The 13,468-nt window shown below is 36.6% G+C and overlaps 1 protein-coding gene across 4 annotated transcripts in view; it reads right to left on the reverse strand.

The window, feature by feature from the left end:
- Nucleotides 1-488: 488 nt before the first annotated feature.
- Nucleotides 489-13,468, reverse strand: part of SELENOI (selenoprotein I) — a 41,250-nt gene continuing 28,270 nt past the window's right edge. For 2 of the 4 annotated variants that reach the window (XR_010934111.1, XM_067703502.1), the window contains exons 7-9: nucleotides 12,164-12,212; nucleotides 10,570-10,658; nucleotides 9,219-9,358 (exon numbers count right to left, since the gene is read on the reverse strand). Coding sequence is in view for 3 of the 4 variants with exons in the window: in XM_067703502.1 (XP_067559603.1) it covers nucleotides 10,613-10,658; nucleotides 12,164-12,212 (95 nt within the window). In the remaining variant the exon portion in view is untranslated. Of the gene's footprint in view, nucleotides 7,160-9,175; nucleotides 9,359-10,569; nucleotides 10,751-12,163; nucleotides 12,213-13,468 lie in introns of those variants that run through there. The other 2 variants (XM_067703501.1, XM_067703503.1) reach the window with 2 other exon arrangements.

Consider the following 13,468-nt stretch of genomic DNA (forward strand, 5'->3'; position numbering starts at 1 on the left):
AGCCATGTTAGAAAATATGAGTTTTTATAAGAGCTTATGGTTTGTTCACATACTAAAGTTTAGGTGTGTTAAGTGTGGGTTATTAAGTTCTTGTGGAATTAGCCTGGGAAATTAACAGCATACATTAACAATCTTTCTGTGGGAAGATGTTTTTGAGTATGAAACCACCACCTCACAAGCTAATATAAGTGTGATCCAGTTATTGTGAGAACAATAAATATTGCGCAGTACCCAGTTCGGGGAGAGTCAAGAGCAGTATATTATGAAAAGCTGTTACTGCCACGTTCCTAGTGCTCTGCTCTCTGAAACAAGTCACAGGACTACAGAACACCCGGGAGCTGATCAAACAAAACAAAACCTTTTAATGTTTTGCTCTACATTAACCAATGATTCTCTGAGACAAGGGACTGGACATTATTTTTCTCCCCATAGCTCCCCTCCCCTTTTGCACCTGCCAAGGAAAAGCAAAGAAGACAGTCTGAAAACAATTAAAAGGATTTAAAAATCATTTTCTCTTTACTTTTATTACAATAAATATCAGTAACAGAATTAAACAATTTTAAGTTAAAACCTACTGCATTACTTTTGTGTTTCACAGCAGCAGAAATAAAACACAAATCCAGTTGAAAGGGCAAGGCTTCCAGAATCCAGTGGCAAGAAACAGTCAAGGTTTTGATTATCTGGGCTAGCAACAGGATCACCGATGACACAATACTAATGGTGAAACGCACCGTTGTGCTCTATTTGCACATCGAATTCTCTAAGACTTCACAACATTCCAGCTAAGGAATTTAAGCAAACTGTGAAGCCCCATTTCCCATAAGAGCTAGATTTCCCCCCCCATCAAGCCCATCAAGCCCAAGAGCACAACTGCTCCAGGGGCTGCCCTCTGGCCAGGAATGGGCCCATCATCATTCAGACCCAGAAGCCTCAACTCTGGTGGAAGCAACCATCTTTCTCAAAAGCTTTCTGGCTCACACAGTCCCTGGTGAAAGGGAAGGGGAAAGTGACGTATGTCAAGGGCCTTTCTTGGGGACTTAGATGAATGGAAAGTAGGAAAGACTATGGCTCCAGATAAGGAAGAGGCTTCACAGAGTTATGGGCTACATGCAGGTTTAGTCAACATGAAGAAACAGTCTAGTGAAGGCTTACCATCTTGCTGATAATCAAGAGTAGACTGCATGTATATACGAATATATCATACATATATGTGCACAGAGAATATGTGTACATATTAAATATGCATATATACACACACCACACATAACCAGATAAAATAAATGCTACATTATTTGCTATGAACACAGCAAGTGCTAGACAGACCAGTTACTAACATGTTCAATTTAACTACTTGAAAGGGAAAATAAGACTTTGCGCTCCTTTCATCTTCTCTAATATATTCCACTTGTAGCAAACACATTCCAGTTACTTAAGTGGTATTGTTTCTAGGTACCTGAGAAGGGATGGAATCAGAATACTACAGAAAGCAACCTGCAACAGGACCAAGCTAAACAAATCAATAATTGATTCTGCCAGGATTCCTGCAGCCTATTCTTAGTCACAGGGCATGAAACCTTACTCAGAAAAGTATCGATTTCATTTCCTACAACTGGCTACAAACTTAATCTATTCTGTTAGATGGGAAGGGAAAGGGAGAAGGCAGGCAGCAGGGAGTTTACACCTCAGCAGTTGCCCGCTGCCTTCCCCTTTACCCACAGGAAATGGGTACTTTAAAAAACAAAACTGAAATTTGGAGTTTAATACTGAATTCTGCTTTCTTGGCACATTCCAGAAAGAGGAAATGATTACACGTAGCTGGGTCTTTGTCTCCTGAATGGCTGCTCTAATGGGATAAGTTATATAAACAAAATAACCTACAAAAAATATTCATATTGTGGGCAGTCTTAATTAGTACTTATTAAACTAAGTCTGATCCTGAATGATACCAGTAATTCAAACAGATTCATAATGCAGCATTCACAGATCTCGTAAAATAAAACAGGATCCTCCTATAACCTGATTAGTAACATCAAGTACTAAACTCAACATGCTTCTGGCCAAGAACTTACTCTTCAGAGATTAAAAAGTGCTTCTCAAGAATATCAGAATCTAGAATTCATGGTAAATTGTCTGTTTCAATAAAAAGTCAGAATCAATTCCTATTCTAATTATTACCCATAGAAACTTCTCAAGAGAAGCCCTTAGCCTAAGAGCCATAAGGCATCCACAGCATTTAGCCACTCCTTGCATCTTCACTACTGTCTCTAATTACAATGTAGCATTAGGTACACCATGGCCATGATCCAATTCACATGCTTTCAAAATAACACTCCTCTGATTGAACCTAGCTTTCTAAGAATGATTCTATGGAGAAGACAATGTTAATGGCCTGTGGGAGACAATACTTCTGTTGTGTCCAAATGGACTCTCCTCAAGACAAGGCTTTGTTAAATTATTCTAGAATCACTCCATGTGCCATTTGCCAATTCTGGGGACCGGGCCTTTCTGACCAAATGCAACACAACCCCCTCACTCAGGCCACCTGTGAAAAAGGCTACATACGGCAAAACTTCTTTTGCTACCCAAAATATTAGCTCATTTAAGATCTGTCTGTAAGAAGAGCAGGTCTCTGCTTAAAAACAATCAATCAGCTAGATTACTATCTCTTGCATTTTTATTAAAAAGGAAAGCATTACTAGCATGTTTAAAAGGTTACGTTTATTTTGCACTGTAGAAACCCTGGAAATAAATTAGCCAGTAAATCCAATTCCCATGGCTTCACACAAAGGAAGAAGTAAACACATTGCCACTTTCTCTGGAAAAGTTAGACAACCACGATTTACCATATACCCTAAAGTAACTGCCTGCCAATAAGTCAGTCATTTGCACCACTGTCAACGATGAAAAGTAAAATATACAAATCACATGGGTTACATAATTAATAAAGGAAAATCAGAAATTTACTTAAGCTTCCTAAAATGTACAGGGCGTCTCGCTTTCAAGTTTCACAGTGATTAATTTAACACCATTTTACTGTTAAAACTGTCACTTAAAATGTACATGTCAAAGTGCTTCAAATGCAGCATACTAGTTAAAATTCTTCCTGGAAGGTTCAACTACTGGCAGCTCACTTAAGGTTATTCACCCACAGGGTGTTCAAGAATGGGCATGCTGCCTTACAAGGACACCTCACAGGACAAAGAAAATTCTAGTCTGACTTCACAAATTTCCTATAGAGTGCTCAGGCAAGTCCAGAACGGAGGTCATGATAAAGGCCACTCTGAACGTAAGAATCAACACAATCAAAGATTTCTGTATCTGTTTTTGGCTTATTTGGGGACCCGACATCAAATGTTCTAGTCCATCAGGTTTACTTTGTTCCCTCTGGCATGTTCCCAGTCCTTGACTAGTCAAGAGAGATAAGGCAATCGAGGAGATGTGAATGTGGCGAGATCTAGGGGCGACAGAGCAAGTGGGCGTCTCTGTCCTAGACAGTGGCTAGTTAAAAACCCAGGTGAAGAATGAGCAGGACGAGTTACAAATAGGCTTCTTGTTAAAATATAAAGGGGGAAGTAGCCTTTGATTCAAACACCTTCAGATTATCTTCTTATCCTCCATAACTTAGAGAATCAAAGTCTGCTTTGGAAAGCAAGGTACATTCCAAATGTTTTTAGACTGACTACAAAATAAAATAATTCTTTGAAAACTGAACACTTAGGAGTCTTTCAAATTCACATTTGAACTTGTAGTTAGGAGAGGAATGACTAAGTTGTGACACTTTTAAACTGTGCACTGCAGTAGGATCATTGGGCACTAAAGTGATCTCTTCTTCCCCTTAAAGTGGATACTATGCCTGCTTTCTCCTTTGCATGTTCCCCCAATGCCCAGGCTCTAGGTCATGACCAATATTCTTTTGGTAACTATTTAGAATTTGGGCAACCCTAGACATACACTCCTCTTCCCAACAGCTCTATATTTAAAAAAATGAAATGCTGGTAATAGTACTATAACATTCTAGGCCATAATCAGCATTGAACCTTCTTTTAAAAATTACAATTAAAAGTAATTTAACCATGATATTATTAAAATGCCAGGGGAGACTATTTAGTTCTTTATGTGGAAGTTATTCACTCTATTACCCTTAAGACTAGAACCCATAAACTATGTCTATTACACATTAAGGGAGGAATGTTGGTTAAATTGTGGCAATTTTAAACTGTACGTTACACTAGGATCATGAATGCTATTGAAGGATCATAAAAGGCAGCATTAACATACTCAGGTATTTTTTAAGATTTTTCTAATCCATGCCCCCCTCAAATATAGGGGAATTACTTTCTGACAAGCATAAAGGACATTTTTCATACCATAACCTGAAAAGAAACTTCTTATAGGTCTAGGTAATTTTGGTCAGAAGAAACACAAAGCAAACCTCTGGCCTGGCTAAGGCACTCTATTCTGAAATGTACAGAAAACATGCATGTATGACCAATCATGCCACTGCTCCCCAAAAGGCAGCTCAGCGTATGCTGGGAGAAAGGCTGGGGTGTGAACGCACTCCAAAATATCATGCATAAGCCTAAAAGATATTTTGTACTTCGGAAATGTTATGATAATTGGCAATGATGTAAATTCACAAGAGCTCTTTGTAATGAAGTCCTGCTTCGGCTGCTGTATCACTACATAACAAATGGGGACTTTCACGACGCACTTCAAGACAGCAGACTAACAAGAAAAAGGGTCAACAGTACACTGAAGATTCACAAGTCCACAGTATTCTGTAACAGTTAATTACTCACTTTTCATCTTTTATCTTCTTGACAGCCATCTTTCATCAAACGATGCCAATAAAACTGACTATAGCATAATTCTTAACCACCATTGGGAAATATGTTATAACGTATAGGCACAAAACAATTTTCAAATAAACCTGATGCAACAGAAAAAGAGCAGAAACACACTTTGAGGTAAAACAGCCCCAAAATTACAGGACATGACCCTATGCCAGAAGTAAAGGGTTTCTGTTGTTGTTGTTGTTTTTACTATACTGTACATGGTAAAGAAAGCCTGTGGTCCACATCTGTCATTTTATAAATATTTATCAGTTCTTTTATAATACAGATTAACCTCATTTTTGTATACAAGGTCAACAAAACAACAAAATGATTAGCTCAGAACCTTAAAACAAAGCTTTGTTCCAGGCCCAAATTAACACTTTATCCAGTTCAATTTTACAGATGACACAGAACAAGGTGTACAAAAAATAGTTACTTTTACTTAATTAGTTCATTCTCTGACCTCCATGACGGCAATTTATTAGCAAACATGAAATCACTACCCATATTTCCCTTCATCAATTTCTCACCTATTTTCAGTGTTCATTTTTGTCTCAGAGAAAGTCACCAACTATACCTCAACCTTTACAATTTTTTAAAATGAGTAAAGAACCATGTGTTAGCTCCTTGATGCCTCATTTCTAATGACCTGAATGACAATGATTAGACTTTACACATTTAAAAACTGAAATATCAATTAGAGTTATTTTTACAAAGCAGACTAAAATCCAACAGAGGAATACACTATAATTAAATTTGACGATGGTCACATTCACAGATAAATAACAATTATGGATTTAATTACATATCAACACAGTGGTGCCTATTTTATCCAAGTGCAATCCATCCAAAAAAAAGGGTTTAAGATACACTCTTCATTCAAGCACAAACTCCATTCAGTGGAAAATAAAAGAAAATCAGCCAGTAAACTTCATCACCACCAAATTAAATGGAGACAAAATAAAAAGAGAAATAGAATATCCACATTCATGGAAAGGTGTGATCATAAAACCACCATATTAAAGTCAAAGAGATTTTTATGTTTGTCAGTAAACCTAAAAAATTACTCCAAGTCACATAAAGGGAACACATACTCAGTAAGGCATATATATCAAAAATTTTCTTCAAGTGGGGAAGTGAGCAAGTTGGGGAAGAGAGAATTTCTATTTCCTTATCCTGTATGAAATAAAAAACACAGCACTCTCTTCCACAGAAAAAGACAGAGGGAGAGAGGAAGGACAAATTAAATCAGAAAACTAATTTCATAGTGAGGTTCACAGTCGTAATTTCGTAGTGAGGTTCATGAGATTCCTAACTCCTAAGAAAATTTTTCTTATAAGGAAGTATATCTGTGTTCTTCACAAGTAATTACTGTAAGACTGGGACTGTCACATGCATTCATATGATCATAGTTCATAGGCACCAAATCTCAGCAACTTGCAGCTGAGGGGGAAAAATGCCACATTTAAACAATGAGCCATGCCAATGAGTGAGCTGTAATTACAATCCATTCTCTACTAAGTCCCAAGAGAATATTTTTCTTTAAAAGAAAATTAAACCATTTATCAAGATCCGTTCCCTAACAAAGAGAATCAGAATACTAGCGAATCTAAATATATATATACACACACACATATATATATATTTTTCTTTTTTAGCTCTCTCAGCACATGAGGACAAAAGGCATTTCCATGGGAAAGAGAAACCAGTATTTGGCAACTGTACATTGTTTTGTAATCATTTGGCATGTCTTGCTGAAGGTGACTTGCTCTTATCTTTTCCCTATGTTGGATTTGGGCTACTGATAGCTTCCATAGCTAAAGACCTACTACTAGGTACCAAATATGAAAACATATCGGGTCTTCTGAATGTCATCAGTGTTCCTAAACAAATTTGGGGGTTTTAAAAATAAAAACCAAGGCATCTTTAACTCTGTATAAACCAAAACATTACGGACTCCTGAAGCTAAAATTACTAGGAACATTTTGCTGGTCTAATGTATATTATGTTTAACCAAAACATCACATGGCTTTATAAAAAACAAAATAAAAGAAGCTGGGAGTTAGTAGGTCCAAAATTCCACAAGTTCAGATCATACGTATCACTCCTGCTGTCCAAGTACCACACACACTGAGTTCCCATGTCTGGTAAGCAGATCAATTTAGTTCAATGGTGATGGATGAAATATTTACAAGCATCTTATTTACAGTACTTCTTTCTGTAGATTACAGGCCAATATTCTTTTCTTCCATTCCTAGTCAATCCGAGTTTGGTTTCCTCAATGAGAAGGGGTAAATCTGAAAATGGTTGCTCAGCTGCTTTACCTACAGAAAACCAGAACATGAGGCAATGACAAATACATACATAATTTTTTTAAAACAGCATATAGAATTCACCCTCTGGAGACAACAATTTACTGGCATGGCAAAAACCATCAGAATGAAGAGGTTTTTCTGGACTAGGATAGCTGCAGAGCTAGCTGGCTGAATGAGTACCAGAACTACCCTGGGAGAGTTAGGACTTAAACTTGGGTCTGCGCAACTCCAAAATCTAGTCTTTCCAGAACCCTCCAGACCACACAGCCTTACATTCAAATCTACTGAAAAATTATAGGGTTAGTTGACTTATAGTACCTATCAGATCAAATATTTACATATATGGTTAGAGTCAATGTTCACCTTCTTGTAACACTTGTAGGTAATCATTCCTAATCTGATGAAACAGTATAAAACTAGATCTGCAAATTTTTGACAGTTTAAGCCATATTAGTTAGGGTATCCCTAGTGGGTAGGCAAAAGCAAGGTAATGTGCCAGTTAGCAAATATGGTTTATTTAATCCTTCTTATTTCCATTTTTCTTCTTAATATTTACATTTCAATAGTTCAAGTGAATGTTTTTGTGTGGTCTAACAAGTTTTATCTTCTGGTCAGAAGTTGTAGAAGTGTTAAGAGAGCAGAAAGACAGACCAAAAAAAGATGCTCCTGGAATTTTTTTCAGTTAGCTTGAGCTTATATTTATTTTCCAGATTTTTAACAATGAAAATGTACTGCTTTTGTAATTTAAATGTGTTTTGGTTTGGTTGGGAGTGTGTATATGGTTTTCTAAAGATATGCTTCTGAGGGTTATAAAAAGTTAAAACAATTATGAAAGACACTGGTTGCTGTGCTCTACTTCATGCATATGACTGATGAAATATCAGAATAAAGGCCTCAGAGCGTTGATATAAAGCATATAACGTTAAATTTGCACAAACAGAAACATAAATGATTATGTCTTCATGTCACAATTCATAGACTTATCATGGTTTCTTTCACCTATTTTGTTCCAACAAATGTGGGCTACTTTGGGGAGAAACACTAAGGGAAGAAACATATGCAAGGTATAAGAAGTTGTTATCAAGCATGACAGGTGCCCCCGTTTTAAAAATATGTCTGACAATACAGAAGTAAAGACATTTTGTTTCTCAAACTGATTCACAGCAGGGTTCCTTTCAAAACAAACATACCAAATAGAAGTATTTTTAAAGCCACAGAAATATGAATATCCTATCACATGACCCGATTGCTATGAAATTATCCTCAGGAAAAAAGCAAATGAAGGAAAAAAATATTATTCCAGATAGTTCACTTCAACTTTATTTATAATAGTGAAAATCTGGAAACAACCTAAATGATTAAAATAACTGAGTCATGGTTAAGTAAACTGATAATTATTAAGTAATCTCCTCAATGGAATATTGTATAGCAATTCAAAAATCATAGTTATGAGGCCATGCTAAGATATGTAAAATAATTAGAAAAGAATATCACAGTGTGAGGAAAAGGAAACTAAACTGCATGGTTCTGATTTTCATTTTATTATACCTATCTTAGTCCATTTGTCCTGAAACCCGTTTCTTATTTTAGAAGAGAATATTAAGGTTTGCAGAATACTTCTTAAATCTACTCTCTTCTATATTTCCCCTTATAAAAATGCCCCTGAAGCTAGAGAAGCAAGCATAGAAATAGATAAACAACAAATAAGATGATTTTGTCCTGTATATAATTAAAAGCACAAAGGAGTTTATAATTCTTTACCAAGAAAATGGTTTACAATTCTTCTCACTTATAAACAAGAACTAATTCCTCACAATAATTATCTAGCTTTGAAATTATTTGTAGTTACTACGACATATTAATTACAGAAATGATATATGGCATCACGCACCTGGATATTATCCAAAATTTAGAGAATATCCCAAAATTCTTCCAGCTACTATATTAAGCAAGTTTCTTCTGAAATTCTCTCTCACCTCACTATTTAAGAATCAAATGGAACCAATTTTGCTCTAGATTACTCACCACTCGTACTCCATAATGGATGTGGGCCAGAGTGAAAGCAGTTGTTAATGTAAACAGGAGAATGCTCTCAATGTAAGAGGCCACTCCTACATTTACCACTATGACAACCAAGAAGAGAGGAACCAGAAACCAATTCAAAGTTGGGCACCGGGTACTGCTCATTTGACAAACAATCAGCTGACACTTGAAGGTATTAAAAAAAAAAAAGAGAATGAAAATTTAATTAGCAAAGCACGAGTCACTCCAACATTTAAAAAGCATTCAAGTACCTGTACATTACATTATTATCAAGTTCAGTAATTCTCAACTGCTCAGGAGCCCAACTGGACCTCTACCCCAACCTCCAAACCCGTGGACCCTCAGACTGTGTGTCAGAAGAGACTGGAAGATAATTTAGTAAGGATGCTACAGAAGGCATTCTTCTACCGGGTAACAGTTTGGATAAAAGAAATTTCTCCCAATTTTAAGATTCTATGATATACGACAACAATTTTCTCAGAACACCCTCCCACAGCACCACACAACTAAATTTCTTCATGGTGATGAGGAGATGCTACCTCCAATCCAGACATGTTATCATACAACACCTCAAAACCTCTTTGGCTCTCTTTACTTTCAACACCTTACTCAAATATAGTTTTATTCCTTCAGAGATACATTTTATATAATGCATTAATGTTTTTAGATCTTTAAACCCTATGAAATCAGTATGACTTGGGACAGTAAACACAAGTTACACACATGGAAACATAAACTCAGTGGCTAAGTTAAAAAATAAAAACTTATTAAGGACCTGGCCTGAGCTAGAGTACAGGCTTCCTGGCTGTCAGGACTAACAGGGTCTTTTCTCAAGTCCTCCTGATTTTTCCTCCCTGTCTGCCCTCTTGCTGGGCCAGAGCAGAGAAAGGGATTTTTTAACGTATGTAGTATTTATTACAAAGTTTTTTATTCTATGTTATTAATTTAAAAATCAGTTGATTAAAAAACATGTGTGTGTGTGTGTGTGTGTGTTTCCTCCCTCAAAAACCCCTTCCAAGTTCCCTAAATTAAGCGTTAGATCTGCTGCCATTTCAACCACACTATAAATACTATTTAGAGTCTGAAGGGAATTATTCCATGAATTCTTCAGCAGGCAACCAAAACAAAAAATTTAAATTATGTCATGGTTCCAAAATCCTACAGCAGTCCCCAAATCCTACTGGTTTCAAACAAAAAAATAAAATAACTTTCAGCATGTTCTGTCTTTGAGGTTATTAATTATTCTTTCAAATTTCTGATATAAGATCTTTAAATTAAAATCTGCTTATTCTAATACTATATAAGGTTTCTCAAACTATTGAATTCTGTCAAATATTTCTCATATGTATTACGATTTTTAAAAGAAAAAATCTTACTGTGATATTGGCAAAGGCTGTTCCAACCATTAAGTAGAATACTCTAGGATGTAACTCTAAAATATCTGAAGGTGACCGGAGGATCCATGCTGTAGACAAAATGAATAGCAAACATGGAGAAAAGAAGGGAACCATAGCTTCATAGACTGAATTGTGTTTCAAGGTGTTATTTTTATAGCTTCTGAAAAAAAAATCAAGTAATACAAAGAACATTATTACATATAAAAACACTGTACTTGTATTTCATAGTTTTCAAAGTACTTTCACACTTATTCTCTTATTTTTATTCACAATAACCCCATGGCATAGGTAGAACCAACATTATTAATCCCATTTTAGAGGCAGGTTAAGTGAGGATGTGAGAATTTAAATTTACATAACTTGCTACCAAGTGGCAGGGCCAGGACTAGAATGGAAGTCTTCTGACCCTTAGTCTCACTTTTCCCTCTGGAATGTAAAGATGAATAAAACTTGGACTGTGTCCTATGAGATTATATTTTAATAGGAAAAATAAAATGAACACAAAACAATACTAGAAGAGTACCTCATGGTGCTACTATGATACACAACTTAAGAGTGAAAGACTCTGAAATGAGACGGTCCACAGCATATCTTACTGGCTCTGGGCACACAGGTGGTACTCTCATACATGTTTGCTCATCTGAACTGAACCCTCAATCCTCATCCCGGTTCTGCCACTAATTACATAACCTTAGGCAAAATACTGCCCAATCAGGACAGGACCTCAACTTTAGAAAAAGAGGAAGACATGACTCAAATCATCTCTAAGGCCTTCAGAGCTTTAAATTTTATGGCTTCTATGAATGACTGCCAGTGGCTGTAAAGAGGGAAGATACATAGAGCTTGGCTTGACATGGATAGGACTGTGCAAGACAGATTTGAGCACTGAAGGATGAAGTGGCAAGTACAAGAAAGTGTTCCAAGTAGAGGAAACAGGAGTAGAGGAAAGAGTGGGAGCAAAAGTACTGAGGAATGAAAGAACAAAATACATTCAGGTCACATAAATGGACTCAGTGTGGCTGAGCCAAAGTGGAGAAGTGCATACATAGATCAGAGAGATGCAACTCCACCAGGGCAACTCCCCTCCCAACCCCTACACACTCCTCAGGCCGGAATTTCCATACGGCGCTCTTTGAGAAGAGACAGCATAGGTCCAGGATTTGGTCCTCAACTACACAAGTTGAGAAGTTTTATTGTATGATCATGCTAACTAAACTTACACATAATCAATTTATAAAAACTTATAATCAATTTATAAAAAGAACGTAAACCTATCAATATTTGACAGGAACATACTCCCTCCTGATTCACTCACAAAAAAATGACAAATTAGAAGACTGTTTGGTGAGCCCAAAACTTTTACAAAAAAACTAGTAGTTCTGGGCTATGGTTGAATTGACTACGCAAGCCACCACAGACAAATTATCCTAACCTCATTCTAGATTCAAAATACAGGTTTCATGACCTTTTCAAAATGCCCAGATTCCAAAAGAAAGAAATCCTAAAATTCACCTAAATAACAATTTCTAAAGATTTTCATATTTCTTGCCCAATTAAAAAATTAAATACTTACCTGAAAAAGTTTAATAAACTCATTGGAAGAGTCACGCATAATGCACAACCTAAAAGGAAGAATATTTAAATTATCATGAATTATTATTCAAGAGTCATTTTTATAATAATCAAATACATACAAACTATGTAATATTTTTAGACCCAATAATTTTCAGGTTCAGGTTTACTTCTGTAATGAAATTAAACAGCATTTACAACTGGAAAAGTGGCAGTACGGTTTGGTGATTCAGAGCAGAGACTCAAGGAGCCAGAGTGGGTTGAATCTCAGTTGTGCTACCAACTGGTCATGTGACTTCAGGCAACTTTTCAGTGCCTCAGTTTCCTCTTTTATAAAATAGAGATAATAGTAGTATCAACCCCGTAGGGTTTCGAGAATTAAATGAGTTATTACATGCAAAGACACCTGGAACAGTACCTGGTATATAGTAAATTGCACAGCCAGTATAAGTTATTTATTGGAAGAGGGGACAATTAATAAATCCTGCTGCTTCCTTTACACTTATCTTTACCTCCCTAGCATTCTTAATTTCTCCCCCTACCCTATACACTAATTCTTTTCCCTGAAACCTTAAAAGGACAGCCTTCCCAAGAAGCCTTACCATTGCTTCTACTGCTCTCACTACCTACTTATCTTACTCTGCTATTTCCTATCACTCACCAGACTTTCCTGGTGTCTTCATTTCCTCAGCACTCATTCATTCTGCTTCCCCTCTGCAGAAACTGTACTCTTGAAATTTATCAAGCTTTCCTAACAGTCAAATTCAGTATCCTTTCTTCATTCCTGACTTCTAAGGAAGATGACTCCGCTGACTATCCACTAACTGAAATTCTTTCCTCCCTTGGCCTTTGTGATTCCATTCACCCAATGTTCCTGTCAGCCATCCAACCGTTACATTTGGTGTCCTTTTTTGGTCATCTACCTCCTGCGTATTCCTAACTGGATGTGTGACTGTGCATCTACACTCCCTCAGAGAATCTTCTCTCAGCTTTAACCATAAGCTACCTGCAGATGACTCCAAAATCTAATTATGTACTCTTGGGCAAATCAGACAATCTCTCTGATCTTCAGATTCCACAGGTGTACCATGAGGATGGTTTAAATGATTTTCTAGTGACCGCTGAATCTGATTCTGTGATCTATAGAGATGTAAAGTTCTAATCTTTCTCTGTTTCAAACTCCAAATCAATATATGTGGCAACTTTCTGGACACTTCATTTGGATATTTCCTTGTCACTCAACATATTAGTCCATTCTGGACTCCTGGTGACTAAACTTGGCTTGGGGGGGGCAGGAGCAGTGGTC

The sequence above is a fragment of the Pseudorca crassidens genome, chromosome 14 (genome assembly GCF_039906515.1).
Source record: "Pseudorca crassidens isolate mPseCra1 chromosome 14, mPseCra1.hap1, whole genome shotgun sequence".
In the NCBI taxonomy this organism is placed as follows: Eukaryota; Metazoa; Chordata; class Mammalia; order Artiodactyla; family Delphinidae; genus Pseudorca; species Pseudorca crassidens.